General features: G+C 42.2%; 1 protein-coding gene and 1 pseudogene across 1 annotated transcript; both read left to right on the top strand.

Annotated features, from left to right (window-relative positions):
- Positions 1-726: 726 nt before the first annotated feature.
- On the top strand, positions 727-23172 carry rspry1 (ring finger and SPRY domain containing 1). The gene is made up of 15 exons (XM_029757764.1): positions 727-1117; positions 1732-2176; positions 2879-2931; positions 10420-10532; positions 18738-18864; positions 19720-19778; positions 19913-19979; positions 20075-20206; positions 20288-20403; positions 20581-20724; positions 20811-20922; positions 21081-21183; positions 21334-21486; positions 21623-21727; positions 21839-23172. The coding sequence occupies exons 2-15, from the start codon at positions 1818-1820 to the stop codon at positions 21933-21935; spliced, it is 1740 nt and encodes a 579-aa protein (XP_029613624.1). The 5' UTR covers positions 727-1117; positions 1732-1817; the 3' UTR covers positions 21936-23172.
- Positions 23173-23246: 74 nt separating this feature from the next.
- Positions 23247-26290, top strand: LOC115196830 (ADP-ribosylation factor-like protein 2-binding protein; annotated as a pseudogene).
- The last annotated feature ends 491 nt before the right edge of the window (positions 26291-26781 follow it).

Genomic DNA, 26781 nt, shown 5'->3' on the forward strand with positions numbered 1-26781 from the left:
ATTGTAATATCCATGTATTTCAGTGTCTTCAACTGCAATGTAGGTTATCAGTAACAACTTGAATGTGCCAGAGATCTACATTTGCTCCAGGGGTGTCGTACTACTATGGCTGACCCTAAAACAACACATCTCACTGCACCTATCTGGTGTATTTTTTTTTTACAGACAAGTGTGGTGTGCTCCTTGACCTCTATTATCAAATCAAGTAACTTTTTCAAAATTCCCTCCATTTGATTTTTTACAAATATTTATCCTGGTTATTCATTCACGTAGTCCTACATATCTTACAATAATCAATAGCTTCCAGTCCAAATTACATATACATCTAAAACCACTTGACCTCCCTCCATAGTACATCCATTATAATTGCAATTTTTAATTTCACAGATTTTATGAATCTTTTCTGTGATGGGTCTAATTTTCAATAGCTCACTCTCCCTATGAGCTGCAGATCTACAGACAATTGCGCTGGGTTTCGTGACCTCTCTTATCAAATGGACACCTTTTATTTTTTCAAAATTCCTCCCTGTTGATTTTCTACAAATATGTATTATATTACAGCTGTGGTTATTAATTTACGTACAGATCAAATGTTCAATAGCTTCCAGTCCAAATTACATATACATCTAAAATTACTTGAGGTTAGGTCTCTGAACTCCCTCGTCCATAGTACCAAAGGCAGTCGTTAAGAAACCAAAAAATGAACAAAAAGTTTAGAAACTCGTGCTAATACAATAGCGAAGCCGCATCGAGCTACTCCTGTCCTGGTGACAGCTGATCAGATGGAGGATAGCCGACACTACGGAACTAGCTAGCTAGCTATCAGTACTGCCGTCAACGAAATCAAACAAAGGGGTTTGAGGACGTAACTGACATACTCGATTGAATTAAGAAAGAGTGGATTAAATATGAACGTTAACTAGCTTGTTCTAGTTTACCAGCTCGCGTTAGCAAGCTCCTTTTTTTTTTTATATATAGCTAACGTTATCTAGCAAAACAGGCTACACGTTAGCTAGCTAACCTAACGTAAACGCTTTTTTCGTAAAGCTTTTGAGGCCTGTTCATCCTGACAATTTATTTTATAGTTAACCGAGGACACTACCAGCTCATTTGCGAGGTAAGTAACTTGCGAGCTATTTTTCGTTGCTGTACTAGAACCAACAAGCATCTCATGAGAGCCAACATTGGCTATGTAGCTAGTAGCCTAGACCTATTTCTAGTTATCGTGTGGGAAATGCCTGTTTACTATTTATGTTAGCTTACTATCTGGCATCAACAGGTTAGTGTTATAATTTGGTAATCTAATTATAGCTAGCTAGTTTAATAAAAGTTCTCAGTCATATGGCTAACGTTAACTACCTACAGTACAGGTAACTCATTAGCAATTTCAACATGGCTGTCACAGCCAGTCAATTTATCCTTGGCGTAAATTGGTAATAGCAAATTAACGTTAGTTAGCTAGCTAGTCAGCTAACTACATTTCCCTGAAATATAACTGCCAAACAGCCGTCTATAATGTTAGCTAGTGTTGCTGATTAACATTACTAGCTAACGTTAGCTACATAATTTCATTTTGCAGTGTATTTTGTTTTTCTAAAACATGTAGCTAGCTATTATTTCTATACATGTTATTTTACACAGGTTAGAGTTTGGGAAGTGCACGTGGACTTCCACCTGCTAGGATGGTTTTTGCTCACTGTAGCACTGCTGATCTGTGCTACTCCCTCCTAGCTATCTGCCATCCATCCGCAGCAGCAGGATGACTGACGTCCCCACCGGAATCATCATGAGACGCCTCCACCAGGGCTCCAAATGATATGATAGTAGCTAGCTGGATTGCATTCTGTGCCAGCAGGAGCCTTGTGCAGGTTCTGCTGCTCTCATTGGAGCAGTTATCGCTACGGTTTTGGGAAAGCCTCGAGACATCTGGAACTATGGGAAACAGCTGCGTTTGTAGAGAAGAAAGTGACTTGGAGGATGGATCGACAACTCGCAGGCAACTCAGGCGAGTTGATCACCCCGCTGCCGATCCCCCTGAGGCACGAAGCAGTCGGCCCCGGGATCCTGTCAGACCCCCACGGCGTGGCCGGGGACCCCATGAACCCCGCCGGAAGAAACAAAACGTGGATGGGTTGGTGCTGGACACACTAGCTGTGATCAGGACTCTAGTTGACAAGTAAGTGTTTGAAATGTAGTCTAATTCCCAACCAAGCAAGTCGACATGGCATGCAGAATAAACTTTGCTTCCCTTCACAGGTCTTATGTGTCTGGACTGTAGTACAGTTTGTTCAGATTGTGCAGGCCCTTTGTTGGCACTTCAGACATTCACAGTACGCACCTCCGTGGTCTTAAGATGTTTGAGGGGTGTGTAAACTCACTCGGGATAGGCTTACATCTTGTTACAAGCTTGTTGGCCATTGAGGTGTTATCCTCCAGACAGCTTCCTCTGCTCCCTCAGAACCCTGTCAATAGTGTTTAGGCTGACCGAATGCTTCCTCAGAGCTATAGAGGTCTGGGTCTGATTTTACGATCTAATGATGAAGGACTTGAACCTGTGAGCAGAGACAGATTCTTCTCTGGGATTATCCTCCAGGATGAGTTCCCAAGGTAGCATTGGGTCTACTGTCATTGGTCAGATTTATAGGCAGGATGAGGAAGGCCAATGGGCCAGCCTCTCTATCAGACAAAACATCATCCTCAACAGTTGCAGCCGCACACCCATCCATTGCACTGTTCCACTCTGCCTCTAGCTTGTCATCTGAATTTCATAACTGCTTAGAGAAAGATACTTAACAATGCACCCACACATTACATGTGATGACTATTGAGCTTCACTGTCACAAGATTCTCTGTTCACAATCACACTTTTTTTTTTTAGCGACCAAGAGCCCCCCTACTCCATGATCACGCTGCATGAGATGGCAGAAACGGGTAAGACAAATGTCCTTATATGGTACTGTACGTAAGCATTGATGTAATACATGGATTTCATAACTTTCTCAAGAAAGATTGTACATGTTCTTCTGTATGAGATAGAACAGTAACAGGAGCTCTGTCCTCTGTGGCTGTCTCCTCTGTGTCAAATGAAGTAATTAGTGTGTCCTCTTGGCAGCTGTAACCTCTGGGTATCGATAGAGTGGATCATAAGGTTTCCCAGGCTTTGCCAGTCATTACTCTCTGTTAAAGGCTCTTCTAGCCCACACAATGATACTAATGCAGGCTTCCTATTCAGTCTCTAAGGCAATAATGAAATGCCTTTGCGCCTGCTTATTAGTCATGACAATATCATGACAATATCACCTGATCCCACAGCAAGACCCATAGTGCCAGAGCATGGTGCTAGTTCTTGTGGACAGTCAGTGGCAGTCTGAGCCTCTCTTTAGCTGGTTTCAGAGGTGGATCTAGCAGGGCCTAACAGTCTTAACATCTGTATCCAGCCAGCCAGCTTGTCTCTCCTCTCGTTGCCCAATCCCTCCAGGATTTCGTGACTTTTTTGTGATTTCTGCGGCCAAAAATGCTTGATTTAGTGGCATCTTTTCTGAAATTCCGAGCTACATTTTGCAATGTTTTTTTTCACGTTAATTTCATATAAAGCAATAAAAAGTCATATGTGCTCGCTTTTAAAGCAGAATACATAATACAAAAACAATTAGAAGCATTTAAAGTGCTCAATTTTGTTTATTTTCAACAGTAAAAATATGTACCCCATAATCTGTAGGTACTAAAAAAGATTAAACTAGGACAAAAGAAACACCTGGGGTCCAATTTGCAATTAAGACATATTATATCTTAAGGTCAACCTCCATGAAAACAATTAGAGACAAAGTGCTCTTTCGGGCTGTTTCTTTTTCTGAAGGTGAAAAATCTGAAAAATAACAATTGCACCAATTAATTAGATAAAATATATATCCGTGTGTCATAATCCACTCACACACACCTCTCCATCAGGCTTGGGGCTTGCTATCAATACGAGATGAACCTCCCACTCACACTCTCTCTCAAAAAATGCTTTCAATTTGAGGATCAATATTTATTTTGCATAAGTTGTCTTCAAAATACTTGATTGTGATTTTTTTTTCTTTTTTTTTTCTGAAAGGGTCGTAAGGGAGATAAAGAACAGAAAACGTAGAAATAGAGTATTGTGGTTGATTTGTACTTTTAAAACAGTATTACCATTTCTAAAAAATCCAGGAAGATTGTGCTTTCGTGATCCGTATTAAGTTTTACAGAGAGTTTTTAAAACGGCAAAGCTGACAAATTGCACTCCGTGCTTTGAGCAGCGCTCCCCATAGACATCCTGGGGAGAGCAGAGTGCCGACCACCCTACTAAAGCCAAGGTTAGCGGAGTAAAAGTTTGAGTAAAACGCCACTCACCTTGATTCTTTCAGCGCTTGCCACAGTCTTCCCTGCTACCACTTCAGTCATGGTGTTCTGCCGCTGCTGTGGGAACTGTTCTGACTTTCTCATATGCTTTGCTGATTCGAAATGACTGTTGATAGTCGACTTTATCTTGTGTTCCAGCACAACGTTGCACGGAGTGCAAAACAATTTCCCACCACTTTCATGTAAAACATTTGGAAATTGTTTTGCACTTTAGCTGTTATTTTTGATGGAAAATGATTGATTTCTGTTCATTGTACTGCCTGTCAGCCATCAACAATCAGCCATCTTTGCACGTGAAAACACTGACAGGCCGGGGGGGGGGGGGGGGGGGACTTTGTTGATGTGTGTTTGGATTGGGCCATTTTCCACGGTAATTGGTCATAATTACGAACCTGCTTTTGATTGGACCCTTTTATGCGCTAAAAGGGCGGGGATTGGTCAAAATTGTGAGCTTTCGCGTAATATGCGCCGTTTGATTTTTGCATTGAATTATGCGATTGCAGAATCCTGGGGGGACTGGTTCCTACAGCTGTGTACTGTTTACTTTATTTATAAATGCATCTGTTGTTTTGATGGTTGAGAGAGACTGGTAGGTTTGGAGTAGAGCAGTCAGGTGTTGAGTCACTGCTACTGGGAAGGGTAGAATGGAGTTATTCCTGGGCCTGTTATCAGGAATAGGAGTGGGACTTTTCTAATGTTACACACTGATGTTGTGGATATCTGTAAAAGGGTAATTCCCTGTTAACGGAATTACGCTGAGACTCAGATTTTTCACTTTAAAATGTATGCCAAACAAAGTTGAACAAACCATCCAACTACACGGCCAAAAGTATGTGGACATCCCTTTAAATTAGTGGATTTGGTTATTTCAGCCACACCCGTTGCTGACAGGTGTATAAATTGAGGACTCAGTGACTTTCAACTTGGCACCGTCATAGGATGCCACCTTTACAACATGTCAATTCGTCACATTTCTGCCCTGCTAGAGCTGTTCCGGTCAACAGTAAGTGCTGTTATTGTGAAGTGGAAATGTCTAGGAGCAACAATGGCTCAGCCGCGAAGTGGTAGACAAACTCACAGAACGGGACCGCTGAAGCGCGTAATGTGTAAAAATCATCTGTCCTCGTTTGCAACACTCACTACCGAGTTCCAAACTGCTTCTGGAAGCAACGTCAGCACAAGAACTGTTAGTCAGCAACTTCATGAAATGGGTTTCCATAGCTGAGCAGCTGCACACAAGCCTAAGATCGACATGCGCAATGCCAAGCGTCAGCTGGAGTGGTGTAAAGCTTGCCGGCTTTGGACTCTGGAGCAGTGAAAACGCGTTCTCTGGAGTGATGAATCACGCTTCACTATCTGGCAGTCCAAAGGACGAATCTGGGTTTGGCTGATGCCAGGAGAACGCTACCTGCCCCAATGCATAGTGCCAACTGTAAAGTTTGGTGGAGGAATAATGATCTGGGGCTGTTTTTCATGGTTTGGGCTAGGCCCCTTAGTTCCAGTGAAGGGAAATCTTAACGCTACAGCATACAATGACATTCTAGACGATTCTGTGTATCCAACTCTGCGCCAACAGTTTGGGGTAAGCCCTTTTTCAGCATGACAATGCCCTTGTGCATAAAGTGAGGGTAATACAGAAATGGTTTGTCAAGATCGGTGTGGAAGAACTTGACTGGCCTGCACAGAGCCCTGACCTCAAACCCATCGAACACCTTTGGGATGAATTGGAACGCCGACTACGAGCCATCAGTGCCACTAATGCTCTTGTGGCAGAATGGAAGCAAGTCCCCGTAGCAATGTTCCAACATCTAGTGGAAAGCCTTCCCAGAAGAGTGGAGGCTGTCACAGCAGCAGAGGGACCAACTCCATGTTAATGCCCGTGATTTTGGAATGAGATGTTTGACGAGCAGGTGCCCACATACTTTTAACAAATTACACTGAACATTTTACAAAAACACATTTGTAAACAGAATTTCTGTAAAATCTCCCTCAGCTTTTTTATGTACCATATTTACCAAAAACTCTTTTTAAATATTTGCTACGAATTAAGATTCAAAGATGTCTGCAGAAGGAATGGGGTGTCAGCTATGAAATGACACCTTGACTTATTCAACTACAGTAAGTAAAGTGGATTTACAGCCGTTAACAGAATTACATCATGGGTCCCTGATCTGTACTATACAGAAATGCATAATTATGGATATAAATGTCATTCTCTTCATGGCGATATAGCCTGAATAGTAGGGCCCTATAACATTTGCTGTGAACGTGGACAGAATCATGTAATCCAAACATTTTAAAAACAGAATTCAACAATATTTTTTTAAATTATTGAACTTAGGAAATCAATTAAATGTATTGAACTTTTTAAAATATTTATTAATATACCTAAGATGATCATAAGCCATGAACAAAATGCATCACTATTAACGCGGTAATGCCCCTGTCTTTGTGGGCACATTTCTCTACCACTTTGTGTAGTCGTTAGCGATAGCCTTTCCATCTACCAGAAGACTTTTCTCAAAAACCCTCTCAATTAAATGTTAACTGCAAAGGAGCCTGATATCATGATTATTTGCATCAATAAGTATCTTGCTGGTGGGCAGTTGAATTAGGGTATCAACACCACAACAACAACAAAATTCTAGACCTTGTGGTCTCCTGATGGGGTGTAAGCATTGTTGCGGACTTAGAACATCCAGTTTTTGTTTATCTATTAAAGTATGATTTTGAGAGCAAAAAAATGGAGAAGAAATGAAACCTGGAAAAAAGCCCAGGAGAGAACGTTATTAGGATTAAAAATAAACTGATGTAGTAGTACAGGGATAGGCAACTGATGGCCTGCGGCCCCCCTTTTTGTAGGCCGTGTCTACATTTTTTTTATTTTATGAACTCAGTCGGTCTCAACTTACTGTTGAGCGTTAGAGTAGTAGTAGTAGTAGTAGTAGTGCAATTTCGAAATGTTGTGCATTGTCAGTTTCTCTGTCAGTCACTAACCATATTTACATCAACAGTGTTTATGCAAGTGAAGTCATAGTGTATTAAAAAAAAAAATCACGACAGCTGTGATGGAAACAGTTTCAGTACAATTTGATAAATGCCAAAAGATAATTTGTTTGTTCGACATGGTGGGATCCAACATAATTTCGCTTGGGGACCCCAAAAGGCTAGAGCCAGCTCTGACTGCATGTATGGATGTGGGTACACAGACCAATGAACAACTGCGGTCCCCCACCCTATCAAAGTTGCCCATCCCTTTTTATAGGGCTCTAGAATAGGTACACAAAAGTAAGGAGGATATTGCATACTTATATTCTTCACACTGGCTATTATTTTAATGAGCTCTGCCCTAAAAAAAACACCTCATTTGGTTGGTTAGGACCAAACCTGAACCAATCATAGAGGTCTGTTTCACAAGTTTGGACATCAAAGTAGAGCACAGTATAGTACAATACATTATACTGTACTCATACAGTACATTTTACTGTACTCACCTAGTGTAGTGTTGTCACGATACCAGAATTTACTTCGATACCAGGTTTAGTATCACGATACTCAATGCCAGAATTATACCACGGCAAAAAAAGACAGCATATTAAGGTGTTGGTCCCATGTTTCACAAGCTGAAATAAAAGATTCCAAAAAGGTTCCATATGCACAAAAAGCTTATTTCTGTAACATTTTGTGTACAAATTTGTTTACATCCCTGTTAAGTGAGCATTTCTTCTTTGCCAAGATAATCCATCCACCTGACAGGTGTGGCATATCAAGAAGCTGATTAAACAGCATGATCATTACACAGGTGCACCTTGTGCTGGGGACAATAAAAGGCCACTCTAAAATGTGCAGTTTTGTCACGTAACACAATGCCACAGATGTCTCAGGTTTTGAGGGAGCGTGCGATTGGCATGCTGACTGCAGGAATGTCCACCAGAGCTGTTGCCAGAGAATTTAATATTAATTTCTCTAACATAAGTCGTTTTAGAGCATTTGGCAGTACATCCAACCGGCCTCACAACTGCAGACCATGTGTAACCTCGCCAGCGCAGGACCTCCACATCTGGCTTCTTCACCTATGGGATGGTCTGAGACCAGCCACCCGGACAGCTGATGAAACGGGGTTTGCACAAACTGTCAGACACCATCTCAGGGAAGCTCATCTGCGTGCTCATCATCCTCACCAGGGTCTTGACCTGACTGCGTCATAACCGACTTCAGTGGGCAAATGCTCAACTTCACGGGCACGCTGGAGAAGTGTGCTCTTCGGGCCTCCTGAGTGGCGCTACGTTTTAAGGCACTACAGACCCGGGTCTGATCCCAGGCTGTTTCACAGCCAACCGGGAGACCCATTTGGCCCAGCATCGTCCGGGTAGGGGAGGGTTTGGCCGGCCGGGATTTCCTTGTCACATCACGCTCTAGCGATCCCTTGTGGCGGGCTGGTTGCCTGCAAGCTGACTTCGGTCGCCAGCTAGACGGTGTTTCCTCCGACACATTTGGTGCGGCTGGCTTCCGGGTTAAGAGAGCAGTGGGGCTTGGCAGGGTCGTGTTTCAGCGGTAGCACGGCTCTCGACCTTCGCCTCCCGAGTCCGTAGGGGAGTTGGAGCGATGGAACAAGACTAAATACCAATTTGGAATTGGAGAGAAAAAGGAGTAAAAAACAAATGAATCCCGGTATCAACTGTACCGGGCAGAAGGCGTGTATGGTGTCGTGTGGGCGAGCGGTTTGCAGATGTCAACGTTGTGAACAGAGTGCTCCATGGTGGCGGTGGGGTTATGTTATGGGCAGGCATAAGCTACGGACAACGAACACAATTGCATTTTATCGATGGCAATTTGAATGCACAGAGATACTGTGATGAGATCCTTAGGCCCATTGTCGTGCTATTCAGCCATCGCCTCATGTTTCAGCATGATGAGGCACAAACCCATGATGTAAGGATCTGTACACAATTCCTGGAAGCTAAACATGTCCCAGTTCTTCCATGGCCTGCATACTCACCAGACATGTCACCCATTGAGCAACTTTGGGATGCTCTGGATCAACGTGTACGACAGCGTGCTCCAGTTCCCGCCAATATCCAGCAACTTCGCACAGCAATTGAAGTGGAGTGCGGCAATATTCTACAGGCCACAGTCAACAGCCTGATCAACTCTATGTGAAGGAGATGTGTTGTGCTGCATGAGGCAAATGGTGTTCACACCAGATACTGACTGGTTTTCTGATCCACGCCCCTACTTTTTTTTTAAGGTACAGTATCTGTGACCAACAGATGCATATCTGTATTCCCAGTCATGTGAAATGCATAGATTAAGGCCTAATGAATTTATTTCAATGACTGATTTCCTTATATGAACTAACTCAGTAAAATCTTAGAAATTGTTGCATTTGTTTTTGTTCGGTGTAGTTTGCAGGGGTCTTCACTTCAATATTGTGTTTTAAGGTATTAGAAATACCTTAATCTGGTCAATGTTTTCAAGGAGCCCTTTTCTATCTGTTTGACCAGAAATCAAAGCCTATGCTTATTCCTAATTTTTAGGATGTAAAATGGATATGTATGTGGATTCACTTCTCAATATTGATGCTTAGATTTCATTTGACACCCAATTTCATATACTCCTATGAGCAGTTGCTGTTCATGGGTCCTTTTACATGGAAATGTCCAAAAGACATCCATCCGCCTTATGTGCTGCTGTTGCCACAGAAGTTAAAACTGAGTTACATAGTTTTATCACAGGGAAAGGTTAGAAATTATTCAATTATTTTGAATTAAGGATGGCTAGGGGGAAGAGAAGCCAAAATAATACCTCACTTTCCACCAAATTCAACAGTAATTGAGTTTAAGTTTCTGGACAGCTGAGTGATGCACAACAAAGCCTCCAAGCAGACGTGCTTAGACACTAAACCTCAGACTGCACATATCTGCATCAAGTGTGACAACTACAAAGAGGCTGTTAATTAACCAGTTTTGCTGTCCCCTGCTGTCCCCTGCTAACCTCCACTTTTTCCCCCTACCCCACCCCCTGTGCCACCCTAAGATGACGGCTGGTTGGAGGTGGTCCAGTCTCTGATCCGGGTGATACCGCTGGACGACCCACTGGGACCAGCTGTGATTACCCTGCTTCTTGACGAGTGTCCACTGCCCACCAAAGTGAGTACTAGTTACCATCTGGGTCATTTCTGTGTAATGCCTCCAAGATTCATCTTCCTTGCCTAATGCCTACACAAAACTCAAATTCAAAGCTCAACTTCCCAAAGCATGGCCATCCACTCTTAGACACTCATTGATAGCAGCTGATTACAACACACCAAGCTCATGTTCCGGTAGGGATGGGGGTGGGGGATTGATAGTTACTAAAAATAACTAGGGTTGAGTAGTGATGTTGCCACTATGGTGCATCTGTAAGAAAGCAGGAATGATGGTTGGAGACAAGGTTTCCAGTTCAGGGTACTTATTAACTAACTAAAAAGCACAGTACAGGGACACAGGAGCACATCGGGGTAGGCTGTAGATTTGATGGCTTGTAAGGCCAGTAGGTAAGTTTGTGATACGAGGTTGTGGTTCTGGGGATTATAAAATGGAGATGCTAACACATGTTAACATACAATCATGACTGACAAGTGCAAAAGGATAAAAAATTGAAAACTATCAAACAAACTGAGGATATACAGTGCCTTTGGAAAGTATTCAGACCCCTTTACCTTTTCCACATTTTGTAAGGTTACAGCCTTATTCTAAAATGGATTAAATTGTTTTTCCCCCCTCATCAATCTACACACAATACCCCATAATGACAAAGAAAAAAGTTTTTTATACATTTTCACTAATTTATAAAAATGTAATAAAAAGTATTCTTACCCTTTACTCAGTACTTTGTTGAAGCACCTTTTGGCAGTGATTACATCCTTGAGTCTTCTTGGGTATGGCACTACAAGCTTGGCACACCTGTATCTGGGGAGTTTCTCCCATTCTTCTCTGCAGATCCTCTCAAGTTCTGTCAGCTTGGATGGGTAGCGTTGCTGCACAGCAATTTTCAGGTCTCTCCTGAGATGTTCGATCGGGTTCAAGTCCGGGCTCTGGTTGGGCCACTCAAGGACATTCAGAGACTTGTCCCGAAGCCACTCCTGCGTTGTTGGCTGTGTGCTTAGGGTTGTTGTCCTGTTGGGACTGGAGCAGGTTTTCATCAAGGATCTTTCTGTACTTTACTCGGTTAATCTTTCCCTCGATCCTGACTAGTCTTACAGTCCCTGCAGCTGAAAAACATCCCCACAGCATGATGCTGCCACCATCATGCTTCTCCGTTGGATGGTACCAGGTTTCCTCCAGACGTGACGCTTGGCATTCAGGTCAAAGAGTTTAATCCTTGTTTCATCAGACCAGAGAATCTTGTTTCTCATGGTCTGAAAGTCCTTTAGATGCCTTTTTGGCAAACTCCAAGTGGGCTGTCGTGCCTTTTACTGAGGAGTGGCTTCAGTCTGGCCACTACCATAAAGGCCTGATTGGTGGAGTGCTGCAGAGATGGTTGTCCTTCTGCAAGGTTCTCCCATCTCCATAGAGGAACTCTGGAGCTCTATCAGAGTGACCATCGGGTTCTTGGTCACCTCCCTGACCAAGGCCCTTCTCCCCTGATTGCTCAGTTTGGCCAGGCAGACCGCTTTAGGAAGAGTCTTGGTGGTTCCAAACTTATTCTGTTTAAGAATGATGGGGGCCACTGTGTTCTTGGGGACTTTCAATGCTGCAGACATTTTTTGGTCCCGTTCACCAGATCTGTGGCTTGACACAATTCTGTCTCGGAGCTCTACAAACAATTCCACCGAACTCATGGCTTGGTTTTTGCTATAAACCTGTTTTCGCATTGTCTTTATGGGATATTGTGTGTAGATTGCTGAGGATATTTTTTTATTTAATCCATTTTAGATTGAGACTTTAATGTAACAATGTGGAAAAAGTCAAGGGTCTGAATACTTTCCGAAGGCACTGTATATACAAAGGTATGTGGACACCCCTTCGATTTGGATATTTCAGCCATACCCGTTGCTGACAGGTGTATAGAATCGAGCACACAGCCATGCAATCTTCATAGACAAACATTGGCAGTAGAATGGCCTTAAGAGTTTAGTGACTTTCAACGTGGCACCGTCATAGTATGGCACTTTTCCAACAAGTCAGTTTGTCAAATTCCTTCCCTGCTAGAGGTGCCCCGGTCAACTATAAGTGCTGTTATTTTGAAGTGGAAACGTTTAGGAGCAACAATGGCTCAGCCGCGAAGTGGTAGGCCACACAAGCTCACAAAACGAGACCGCCGTGTGCTGAAGCACGTTAAAATCGTATCTCGGTTGCAACACTCACTACTGACTTCCAAACTGCTTCTGGAAGCAATGTCAGCACAAGGACTGTTCTTCGGGAGCTTCATGAAATGGGTTAACATGGCCGAAGCAGACGCACACAAGCCTAAGATCACCATGCGCAGTGCCAAGCGTCACCTAGTGGTGTAATGCTTGCCGCCATTGGGCTCTGGAGCAGTGGAAATGCGTTCACTGGAGTGCTGAATCACACTTCGCCGTGTAGCAGTCTGACGGACTAATCTGGGTTTGGCAGATGCCAGGAGAACGCTTCCTACCCCAATGCATAGGGCCAACTGTGAAGTTTAGTGGAGGAGGAATAATGGTCTGGGACTTTTAAAAAAAAACTTTTTTTCATGGTTCGGGTTTGGCCCCTTAGTCCCAGTGAAAGGAAATCTTAACGCTACATCATACAATGACATTCTAGATTCTGTGCTTCCAACTTTTTGGCAGCAGTTTGGGGAAAGCCCTTTCCTGTTTCAGCAGGACAATGCCCCTGTGCTCAAAGTGAGGTCCATACAGAAATGGTTTGTTGAGATCGGTGTGGAAGAACTTGACTGGCCTGCACAGAGCCCTGACCTCACCTTTTTTGGATGAATTGGAATGCCGACTGCGAGCCAGGCCTAATCGCCCAACCTCACTAATGCTCTTGTGGCTGAATGGCAGCAAGTCCCCGCAGCAATGTTCCAACTTCTAGTGGAAAGCCTTTTCAGAAGAGTGGAGGCTGTTAGAGCAGCAAAGGGGGGACCAACTCTATATTAATGCCCATGATTTTGGAATGAGATGTTCCACGAGCAGGTGTCCACATACTTTTGGTCATGTAGTGTTTCTTACATGCTGAACTGGCAGGAGATTTTACTAAGTAATTTGGCAGCATTATTTATAAAGGTTCTTAGATAAAATAATAGAATATATATTTTCCTTGTTTCATTATCATAAATATATTTGAATTCCAAAAGGAAACAAAAAAATAACACATGGAATCATGTGGTAACCAAAAAAGGGTTAAACAAATCAAAATATATTTTATTTTTGAGATTCTTCAAAGTAGCCACCCTTTGGCTGGATGACAGCATTGCACATTCTTGGCAATATCTCAACCAGCTTCATGAGGTAGTCACCTGGAATGCATTTCAATTAACCAGTGTACCTTATTTTGTGCAGTTTCTTTCTTTCCTTAATGCATTTGAGCCAATCAGTTGTGCTGTGACAAGGTAAGGGTGGTATACAGAAGATGGCTCTATTTGGTAAAAGACCAAGTCCATATTATAGCAAGAACAGCTCAAATAAGCAAAGAGAAATGACAGTCCATCATTACTTTAAGACATGAAGGGCAGTCAATCTGGAACATTTCAAGAACTTTGAAAGTTTCTTCAAGCGCAGTGTCAAACCATCAAGCTCAATGATAAAACTGGCTCTCATGAGGCCCGCCACAGGAAAGGAAGACCCAGAGTTACCTCTGCTGCAGAGGATAAGGTCATTAGAATTAACTGAACTTTAGATTGCAGCCCAAATAAATGCTTCAGAGTTAAAGTAACAGACACATCTCAACCAGAGGTCGACTGATTATGATTTTTCAATACTGATAATTGGAGGACCAAAAAAAGCCGATACTGATTTAATCGGACGATTTTTTTATTTTTTTTACATTTTTGGATTTTTTATTATTATTTGTATTACATACATACATACAGTGAGGGGGAAAAAGTATTTGATCCCTTGCTGATTTTGTACGTTTGCCCACTGGCAAAGAAATGATCAGTGTATAATTTTAATGGTAGGTTTATTTGAACAGTGAGAGACAGAATAACAACAAAAAAATCCCAAAAAACGCAAATTCTAAAATTTTATAAATTGATTTGCATTTTAATGAGGGAAATAAGTATTTGACCCCTCTGCAAAACATGACTTAGTACTTGGTGGCAAAACCCTTGTTGGCAATCACAGAGGTCAGACGTTTCTTGTAGTTGGCCACCAGGTTTGCACACATCTCAGGAGGGATATTGTCCCACTCCTCTTTGCAGATCTTCTCCAAGTCATTTAGGTTTCGAGGCTGACATTTGGCAACTCGAACCTTCAGCTCCCTCCACAGATTTTCTATGGGATTAAGGCCTGGAGACTGGCTAGGCCACTCCAGGACCTTAATGTGCTTCTTCTTGAGCCACTCCTTTGTTGCCTTGGCCGTGTGTTTTGGGTCATTGTCATGCTGGAATACCCATCCATTTTCAATGCCCTGGCTGAGGGAAGGAGGTTCTCACCCAAGATTTGACGGTACATGGCCCCGTCCATCGTCCCTTTGATGCGGTGAAGTTGTCCTGTATCCTTAGTAGAAAAACACCCCCAAAGCATAAGTTGAGTTGATGCCAAAGAGCTCCATTTTGATCTCATCTGACCACAACACTTTCACCCAGTTGTCCTCTGAATCATTCAGATGTTCTTTGGCAAACTTCAGACGGGCATGTATATGTGCTTTCTTGAGCAGGGGGACCTTGCGGGCGCTGCAGGATTTCAGTCCTTCACGGCGTAGTGTGTTACCAATTGTTTTCTTGGTGACTATGGTCCTAGCTGCCTTGAGATCATTGACAAGATCCTCCCGTGTAGTTCTGGGCTGATTCCTCACCGTTCTCATGATCATTGCAACTCCACGAGGTGAGCTCTTGCATGGAGCCCCAGGCCGAGGGAGATTGACAGTTCTTTGTGTTTCTTCCACTTGCGAATAATCGCACCAACTGTTGTCACCTTCTTACCAAGCTGATTGGCGATGGTCTTGTAGCCCATTCCAGGCTTTAGTAGGTCTACAATCTTGTCCCTGACATCCTTGGAGAGCTCTTTGGTCTTGGCCATGGTGGAGAGTTTGGAATCTGATTGATTGCTTCTGTGGACAGGTGTCTTTTATACAGGTAACAAACTGAGATTAGGAGCACTCCCTTCAAGATTGTGCTCCTAATCTCAGCTCGTTACATGTATAAAAGAGACCTGGGAGCCAGAAATCTTTCTGATTGAGAGGGGGTCAAATACTTATTTCCCTCATTTAAAATGCAAATCAATTTACAACATTTTTGACATGTGTTTTTCTGGAGTTTTTTGTTGTTGTTCTGTCTCTCACTGTTCAAATAAACCTACCATTAAAATTATAGACTGATCATTTCTTTGTCAGTGGGCAAATGTACAAAATCAGCAGGGGATCAAATACTTTTTTCCCTCACTGTGTGTGTATGTATATATATGTGTGTGTGTATGTATGTATGTATGTATATATATATATATATATATATATATATATATATATATATATATATATAGAAACATGTTTAAATAATGCAAAAACAAACAAAGTGTTGGAGAAGAAAGTAAAAGTGCAATATTTGCCATGTAAAAAAAGCTAACGTTAAAGTTCCTTGCTCAGAATATGAGAACATATGAAAGCTGGTGGCTCCTTTTAACATGAGCCTTCAATTTTCCCAGGTAAGAAGTTTTAGGTTGTATTTATTATAGGAATTCTAGGACTATTTCTCTATACCATTTGTATTTCATATACCTTTGACTATTTGATGTTCTTATAGGCACTATAGTATTCCCAGCCTAATCTCGGGAGGCTTGAAGTCATAAACAGCGCATTGCTTGAAGCACAGCAAAGAGCTGCTGGCAAATGCAGGAAAGTGCTGTTTGAAGGAATGCTTATGAGTCTGCTGCTGCCTTCCACCGCTCAGTCAGACTGCTCTATCAAATCATAGACTTAATTATAATATAATAACACACAGAAATACGAGCCGTAGGTCATTAATATGGTCAAATCCGGAAACTATCATTTCGAAAACAAAACGTTTACTCTTTCAGAAATACTTTTATTCTTTCAGAAATATGGAACCGTTCTATATTTTATCCAACGGGTGGCATCCCGAAGTCTAAATATTGCTGTTACATTGCACAACCTTCAATGTTATGTCATAATTATGTACAATTCTGGCAAATTAATTACGGTCTTTGTTAGGAAGAAATGGCCTTCACACAGTTCGCAACAAGCCAGGCGGCCCAAACTGCTGCATATACCCTGACTCTGCTTGCAAAGAACGCAAGAGAAGTGACACAATTTCCCTAGTTAAAAGAAATTCATGTTAGCAGGCAATATTAACTAAATATGCAGGTTTAAAAATATATACTTGTGTATTGATTTTAAGAAAGGCATTGATGTTTATGGCTAGGTACACATTGGTGCAACGACAGTGCTTTTTTCAAGGATGCACTTGTTAAATCATTTACATTTACATTTTAGTCATTTAGCAGACGCCCTTATCCAGAGCAACTTACAGTAGTGAATGCATACATTTCATAATTTTTTTTTCTCCGTACTGGTCCCCCGTGGGAATCGAACCCACAACCCTGGCGTTGCAAACACCATGCTCTACCAACTGACCCACACGGGACAAGTTGACTGATGCATTTTATAAAATATTAAAGTTGATTAAATATATTTTTTGGGTCATTGGCCTACACACAATACCCCATAATGTCAATGTGGATTTATGTTTTTTATTTTTTATTACTAATTCATTAAAAATGAAAGGCTGAAATGTCTTGAGACAATACATATTCAACCCTTTTGTTATGGCAAGCATGAATAAGTTCAGGGGTAAAACATTTCTTAACAAGTCACGTAATATGTTGCTCACTCTGTGTGCAATAAGTGTTTAACACATACAATTATCTGTAAGGTCCCGCAGTTGAGCAGTGAACACTGATTCAACCACAGAGGCCAGGGAGAATATCCAATGCCTTGCAAAGACGGGCACCTATTAGTAGATAAAAATACAAAAATCAGACGTTGAATATCTCTTTGATCATGGTGCAGTTATTAATTACATTTTGGATGGTGTACCGATACACCCAGTCACTACAAAAATACAGGCATCGTTACTAACTCAGTTGCCAGAGAGAAAGGAAAAAGCTCACGGAGTTCACCACGAGGCCAATGGTGACTTTAAAACAGTTAGAGTTGAATAGCTGTGATAGGAGAAAACTGAGGATGGATCAACAACATTCTAACCTAAATGACAGAGTGAAAAGAAGGAATCATGTACAGAATAAAAATATTCCAAAACATGCATCCTGTTTCCAACAAGACACTTAAGTAATACTGCAAAAAAATGTGGCAAAGCAATTTACTTTTTGTCCTGACTACAAAATGTTATGTATGGGGCAAATCCAATACAACATTACTGAGTACCACTCTCCATATTTTCAAACATAGTGGTGGCTGCATCATGTTATGGGTATGCTTGTAATTGTTAAGGACTACGGAGTTTTTCTGGATAAAAAAAGAAACAGAATGGAGCTAAGCACAGGCAAAATCCTAGAGAAAAGCCTGGTTAAGTCTGCTTTGCACCAGACACAGGGAGATGAATTCACCTTTCAGCAAGACGACAACCTAAAACACAAGGACAAATCTACACTGGAGTTGCTTTCCAAGAAGACGGTGAATGTTCCTGAGTGGCCGAGTTACAGTTGACTTAAATCTACTTCTAAAATTATGGCACGACCTGAAAATGGTTGTCTAGCAACCACCAAAAACTAATTTGACAGAGCTTGAATAATATTTTTAAAGAATAATGGTAAAATGCTGCACAGGTGTAAAAAGCTCTTAGACTTACCCAGAAAGCCTCACAGCTGTAATCACTGCCAAAGGAGCATCTACAAAATGTTGACTCGGGTGTGATTACTTATGTAAAATAGATTTTCTGCATTTCATTTTCAATAGATTTTGCAAACCTTTCTAAAAACATGTTTTTACTTTGTCATTTAAAGGGTATTGTGTTTAGATGGGTGAGGAAAAAAAGAATACACTTTGAATTCAGCCTGTAACACAACAAAAGGTAGAATAAATCAAGGGGTATGAATACTTTCTGAAGGAACTGTATTATGAAAGAAAAGACTATGAAGTTTCAATAGATTTCAAGAGACATTGTTTTCCTGTGTTGAGCTTTCAAAACAGTGCTTGTTTCCCCTCCTTTGTCAGGATGCTCTACAGAAGCTGTCCGAGATGCTGAGCTTGAGTGCCACTGTGGCCCGCAAGGATGCCATCATCCCTTCTAAGCACCGCAACACTACTGCTGTACTGGGCTGCCTGGCTGAGAAACTGGCTGGTAAGTGTGGATGCAACCTGATCTCCCTTATTCTCTTACACACACACACACACACACGTTTGTTTTACTATCCATGTAGGGACAATTGATTCCCATTCAAAATCCAATTTTTCTTAACCTAACCTTACCTAACCCTAATTGTAACTCTAAACCTAACCCTTAAGCCTAAAAAAATATTTTTTCTTGTAGGGACTGGCGAAATGTCCCCACTTGTCCAAATTTTCCTTATTTTTCTAAACCTGATGACTTCTGGTCCCCACAAAAATGGTAAAACCAAACCCCACACACATACTCTTGAACTCACATAATCAACAGTGAAAAATGAAAATGCTCTCAAGCGCCACAGGTTATTTGACCCTAGTTGCCCAACCAGTATTTGGCATACCAAATGGTCATTGTGAACTGAAAGAGCTGATCCTGCAGGTTTGAGTTGTATGCTTGTCGTGACACGGCCGGAATGCTCTGCCTTTGCTCTGACAGTTCTGCTGAGCCTGCAGCACTGGGCTGGGGAGAGGGTGGCCAGGGTGAGACAACTCAGTCTGTCTGACATACCCAACAGGGGTTGCCTCTACTATTCAATGTCTGTTTGTTTACACCCCAAACTTTTGTCTTTCTCTGGAAGCGTTGTGTTGCTATTTTTCTTTGTATTATTCTTTTTTAACTCGGTATCGTTGGGAAGGGCTCGTAAGCAAGCATTTCACGGTATGATGATGTCTACACCCATTGTATTCCGCGCATGTGAAACATAATATTATATATAATAATTTTTTGGGGTGGGTGGAATCCTGTGCCTTTACTGTGGCCCTTAGCGTTGTTCCTTCACCTAATGCCCACTCCACATGTCTCATGTCTCAGGTCCAGCCAGCATTGGACTCCTGAGCCCTGGAACCCTGGGGTACCTGCTGGAGAGCCTGGTGAGACCACAACAAACATGTAGAACCACCCAAATGCTGTTGCGCTGTCAGTAGTCATACTTGGGTTACATGTCATTTTTCTGTAGAATGAGGCTGAGACCTTGTCTAATTTATCTGAACATCTCTGTTCCCAGAGTTCTGAGGCCCATCCTACTGTAATGCTCTTTGCCCTCATAGCCTTGGAGAAGTTCTCACAGACCAGTGAGTTTGTCCCCTTGTCCTGCACATCCTTCTGAAGGTTGCTATGCTATCCCATTGGCCACAAAACGGACTAGTAACTTATTTCCCTGTTGCAGGTGAGAACAAGCTAACAGTGTCTGAGTCGTGTATAAGTGACCGACTGGGGGTTCTGGAATCGTGGGCTGACCACACAGACTACCTGAAGCGCCAGGTCGGCTTCTGTTCCCAATGGAGCCTGGATAATCTCTGTGAGTAGTAGGCTACATCATGTTAGGGAAGACAGTTCTCATCCACTGACTGTTAATATTCCCTCTATCCTGTCTCCTCAGTCCTGAAAGATGGCCGTCAGTTCACCTACGAGAAGGTGAACTTGAGCAACATTGACGCCATGCTGAACAGCAACGACGTCAGCGAGTATCTCAAGATCTCTCCCAGTGGACTGGAGGTGAGGGGACCTCTCTCTGTAACACGCCTGGCAGAGCAGTGTGACTGGAATGATCCCTGTTGCGCACACAATAAATGATTATACTTTGTTTGTCATGCTAAGTGCCAGTATTACACTGATCAGTATCATCTTGTTCCATAGAGATAATGGATCTGCCCTTTTCTCCCCTCTCCCAAGGCGCGCTGCGACGCGTCCTCCTTTGAGAGTGTCCGCTGTACCTTCTGTGTGGACTCAGGCGTGTGGTACTATGAGGTCACAGTGGTCACCTCCGGGGTCATGCAGATTGGCTGGGCCACCAAAGACAGCAAGTTCCTCAACCATGTATGTGCTTACATGCTGTACTGGTACACAGAGCAAGCAGTGTTTATTTCTGCTAGAGACTGAATGCCATAATGTGTGTGTTTCAGGAGGGTTATGGGATAGGAGATGATGAATACTCGTGTGCATATGATGGCTGCAGGCAGCTAATCTGGTACAACGCTCGCAGTAAACCACACTCCCACCCCTGCTGGAAAGAGGGTAAGTGCATCCCAAACTCAATACAGTATCATGTTGTAGCTCAGAGGCAGGCTGCAATGGGGAGATGTCTGTCAACACCTCTGCTTACACACATTTGTTACCGAACGACTGTCCCTTACAAGCATATGCTTAAGCCTTACACTTTCTTTGATCTGTAGGAGATGCCATAGGTTTCCTACTGGACCTCAGTAAGAAGCAGATGCTTTTCTACCTGAATGGACATCAGCTCCCCTCAGAGAAGCAGGTGTTTTCCTCTGCAACGTGAGTATACACACCCTGCTCCTGCTTGCTCTATTTTCTGGCCATAATCCAAAGTGCATCCCACACAAGTATTGACATACTGTACATTTCAGTAACTCACTTCCACGTCCAATATCCTTATTAGTCTTCCTACTTCCTTTCTTTTTCCAGGTCTGGCTTCTTTGCAGCAGCAAGTTTCATGTCCTACCAACAATGTGAGTTTAACTTTGGGGCGAAGCCCTTCCGCCATCCCCCGTCTGTCAAGTTCAGCACCTTCAATGACTTTGCCTCGCTGGCATCTGATGAGAAGATTATCCTTCCCAGGTAAGTCTGAGCTAATGTAGCCTTGGGCAAAATGGTTAGGCTTTAAATGATCACTCTAGTTGAACAGGACAACTGCACATTATGTGAACACCCATGTACCATTTAGTGACTGTTTGTGCTTGTGTGTGTTCCTCAGACACCGGCGCCTGGCCCTGCTCAAGCAGGTGAGCATCAGAGACAACTGCTGCACCCTCTGCTGTGACCAGATGGCCGATACAGAGCTGAGACCCTGCGGACACAGGTACAACAACTTCCCTCTCTGTTTCAGCCCTTGTACCTGTATTGAGTATCTAGCCATTTGCCTGTGTATTACAGCTCCTTACGTGGTCTCTGTGTGTGTTTGTGTCCTTAGTGGGATGTGTATGGAGTGTGCCTTACAGCTGGAGACTTGCCCGTTGTGTCGCCAGGACATTCAGACACGTGTCAGACTCATCTCACACGTGTCCTGACACATCACCTTCAAACCAGGACATGAACGCTCCTCCCCTCCTCCAATCACCTTTATCCCAGTAATCAACCCGACCAATAGGACTGTGAGGCTGTGCCAGGATTCCTGATCGGACCCTGAGCCTAATATGAGGAGGGAGTGATGGGACCTGACAGAGCTCCAGGAGAGATACAGTGTGGGGGATAGTGTAGGGAGAATAGGGCAAGGAGGGATAACCTTTTCTTCTGCTGCACTCCATGGCGCGTTCTCTCTGTGAGGAGATGGGGCCCCACACCCCGTCTGGGAGCAAAAAAAGTGCTTGGAGAGTGAGGGGGCAGTGGGAGGAAGACAATTAGAGACATTACCAGGCAACAGCATTTCCAGAATCACCCCATCAATCTTAATGTCATAAACTCACACAGTGTCTGCACATGGATCTGCCTAATGTTCCGTCCCTTAGGCTCTGGTCAATGTGTCCCGTGTATCTCTGCTCAGAGGTTTTACATGTATCTGTGATTCTCTTGTTTTATTCTGTCTAAACGTAAAGGCACAACAACGAAAAGACAGCCTTGGTTGGCTCAGTTGGCTGTGACGATGTTGAGGCCCTGCTCGATCATACAATACTGAGCACAGATTTGTGTCCCTCTCTCATCTTCTTGAAGCATTTCTGGGTTGATTGAGTAACCATGCTGTTATAAATGAGATTGAAAACGTAATGAATTAACTGTTATTCAAAATACTATTATATTTATCTACAATTCAAACAAAATATAAGGACATTTGGGTTATTGAAATCACAGCTAATTGGGATCATTTTAATTACGGGGTTATATGAAGTGGTTGTGGAAAATCAGAAGCTACTACATCTTGATCAATATGAATGACTACATTTGGCCACAGTGTGTAAATATGGAGGACCAGTCGTCTCCAGTCCATTCCTGACAATGAGTTAGTCATGGAAGAAATTAAGAGTTAAAAGTTCAATTGTATCTGTCTTTAATGGAGTAGCCCCAGGGGTCACAAAGATGTGATTTACTGAATAATCATTGTTTTCTGGATTATGATAATTGTAATAAATATATTGTGTTGCTTGTACAACAAAGATGCCAATTTTATTGACAAGATTTAGCAGGCTAGCTACATAACTACTAAACGCATCATCAGCCAGAATGTATGATGTGTATGCCATGCCGCATTATCATGGGACGAAAAGGGAAATAAATGTAGTCCATGATTGCAATAAAGAACCTATTAACGCACTTAAACATTGAACGTTCATTTCAGTTCACACGATGTTGAGAGCCTGACCGTACTCTACTGTACTTCCGGAACTAATTAGCTGGGATCTGTTTCCTCCAGGGACTTAATTTTCTGAAGGGAGCGGTTTTTTCGTTGCCTTGGTAATTTGGTGCTTTGGAAGCCATTACCGAAAATCAGACAAACCTACACGTTAGCTTGATAGCTAGCTAAGTAGATTTAGAATGGACGTGAAAGAGCGAAGTAAGTAACTTGACAAATTGTAAATCATAAAAATACAGTCGGATGGCAATGATTGCTATCTATTGCTGAGCTTGCTAGCCTTTAGTGTGGTAACTTGCTTGCATGCTAATTTAATGTTAGCTTCCATTAGGCTTGCTAGCTAATGTGTTGACACGTTATCATTGAGATCCTTTGTAATTTCTAATTCTATGCAATGTCTTATTTTTTTAGATCTGCTGGGCGGTGGAGTTGGAATGATTGATTTAGAGGAAGAGAATTTTGCTGTTTGAAAGTATGTGTATGTCTGAGAAAGTGAGTGAGGTAGCTAGGTTAGAAGATAATAATGGTTTATATTGTTTGGTTGCTGACTACGGTGTTTTAACCTCCCTAGCTCATCAGATGCTGATGCTGCCTTTGATGCTGTCATTGGGAGTATTGAAGACATCATCATTGGTAAATTGCGGTCTTAGACATGTTTCAGTGTGTAAAGGTTAAATTAATTGCTATAATGTTACTCAATTTCCACCTTAGAGGACGACTTCCAGCACCTGCAACAGAGCTTCATGGAGAAACACTACCTGGAGTTTGACTTAGAGGAGAACAAACTCACCTACACACCCATCTTCAACGAATATGTAAAGCAGTGTTAATGTTAATCTGCCTCCCTTGTTTGAACTAACTGTCTGTAGAGCGTATTTTAAAAAAAAACTTAAAGTATGTCTCGATCATACATATTGTTTACTCCAACCTCAGATTGAGATGCTTGAGAAACGCCTTGAGCAGCAGCTGATGGAGAGGATTCCCTGTTTCAACATGAGCACATTTAACCATTTACTCAAGTAAGTACATTTCCCCTCTTTACATGCTGCCACTAGGTGGCACATTGCCCCTTGTAAACCAAGTACACCTCACTGCAGAGTACAACATGTGGTTCTCGTTTCACAAAAAAATAATGTTGCTTCAGGCAGCACAAAGATGAGGTGTCAGGAGACATCTTTGACATGTTGCTTACATTTACAGATTTTATGGCCTTCAAGGAAATGTTAATTGACTACAGAGCAGTGAGTAACAACCCAGAATGTTTCCGATTGGATGTTTTAATTTTAGGATCTGCACTAATCATTTGTTTAGAGAGGATTGTCTCTATGTTGTTGTGTGTCAGAAACATAGAGATAGGTGGAGGACTCTAGTGCCCAAAAGCCAGTTTAGTATGGGCAGTGCCATTGAGGACTTTAACCATTTTGAAGTAGTCAACTTTGTGGGACTCCCTAAGGGTTAAGGAAGGATCTCATAATTCCATCCAGGTCACCAGGAAGGATCAGCCTATAAATTATACTTGTGAGGAAACATTCCATTACTGTAGATGGCAGTAAATCACCAACCTTGGCTTTATACCTGTTCAAACAAAACACTCTAGGTGCCAGTGTGCACCCTTTCAGTTTCTTTGCCAACTCCTAGAAGTAGTAGAAAAATAAAATTGACTACCTCAAAATGGAGATCATCAATGGTGCTGCCTGTGCTCTCATAGACGCCATGATGTGATGTCTATGCTCAGCACCTATACCTTCTGTCTTCAGGAGAGGGAGGGCCGAGGGCTGGACCTCAGTGATGTCCTAGTGGTGAGGTCTCTCAGCTCTGCAACCTCTAAACCCATCACCTCCAGAACAACAGAACTGAAATAACTGATGAAGAATCATCCCCAAACCTACAAACATACACATTCATGTCAAATAGTGTAGTGCTGCTGGTGACAGAACATAAGTGTTCATGTCTTGCCCATGCTCACCTTTTGTATTTGAACTGTTGCAGGTTTGCAATGGGAATGGTATCAGTATATTTTATGTCTAGCCATTCTCTGGTGAAGATGGACACTTTTGTCCTCATGGTACAAGGATTTTTTATTGAATTTGTGAACTCAATTACTTTTTGAGTTTTTACATCAGTACACATGTCTGAAGTTTCTAAAACAAACAGTATTTGTATTATGTCATGCACTCAGTGAATGTCACCGGTTTGTGCATATTTGCTTATGTCCCATTGTCTGTAAATAAGGGTTTCAAATAATGACATTCTGTAAAATCACATTCTACTTTATTTTAAAAAGTGTACTGGTGTGGATAAACCACAGCGCACACAACACATGATTCTCTTGGTCTTCAGAATGACCATTGGGATGCCTGTGTATCTACAAGTATTACATTATAAATAGTATAATTCATGACACTTTCCTAGAGTATATGATCATAGTGGTTATGTATGGGAGCATGTACAGTATGTGAGTCATGAGTGAGTGTACTGATAGATGTGCAGTGGTGGGGTTACCATAGCAACATACTTAGAAAGGGGCTGCAAAATGCTTCCAGACTTTATTCCAGTCATAATCTTGACATCTCAAAAATCTATTGATGCCTGTTTTTAAAAATCTAGCTGTTCTTTGATAAGCAGGCTCGGTATCTCCTCTTGTCACTGTTCGGTTCACACTGTACAAGTCTCTGTGTATGGAGAAGGTCTCTCAGGATAAGTAGTAGGGTAGTCCTATGCAGGACCACAGTTGCAGACTGCATTACCTCCATTCGACTTCCAGGCCATGTTGTAAAAGAAGGTGCTGGCTCTGTATATGTCGGTACGATGCCAAAAAAACAGAACAAGTGACAAACACATAGTAAGACCAAATCAGACATGAGAGCAGAATGTTATCATAAAATACATGCCTGCATTCATTATTTCTCGATTATCAGTTAATTGATATTGTTGATTTCTTAACTGGCAATGTCGAGGATGGGCAGGTGGGTTGTCAGTACTTGTTGTCATATCTGTATGGGCTTTAGCCAGCTCATTTTCCATTTGTTGTCATGCCATACATGCTACATATTGATAAAGTCTGACTCCTGACCTACATCTATGATGTTTGTGAAAATCTCTGGCCAAATAATATTAATGGTAGGATGGGAATATTTATTGTCTTTACTCTAGAGTCACTGGGCTTCTGATTTCCTGGGTTGTAAAAGGCAGGAGATGCATGTCTTTAAACACACTTTAATGTCCTATGCATGGTGAAACTGTTGATAAGCTCTGTTAGACACACTAATAGCCCCATGTCTTTGTGCAACAGGGCCAATGTTATGGTGACTAGCTTGTTCCTCCCAGGAAGATCAAGGGCTTGTCATATGCCTCATTGTAAATAGCAAACACAGCCATAGACATGTAAAAAGGCACACAGACAGGCTGGCTGACTTCATAGTTGGTTAACCTAGTTCTGATCAGTTGATAAGTGACAGAAACACATGAGAAGCCCTTGTTTAGACAAGCGCTCCCCTTACAGAGGGCTATATAGACCGAGTCTGAATACATTCCAATCAGTACTTGCAATTTTTTCATTGTCAAGTAGA

The sequence above is a fragment of the Salmo trutta genome, chromosome 7 (assembly GCF_901001165.1).
Source record: "Salmo trutta chromosome 7, fSalTru1.1, whole genome shotgun sequence".
Lineage (NCBI taxonomy): Eukaryota > Metazoa > Chordata > Actinopteri > Salmoniformes > Salmonidae > Salmo > Salmo trutta.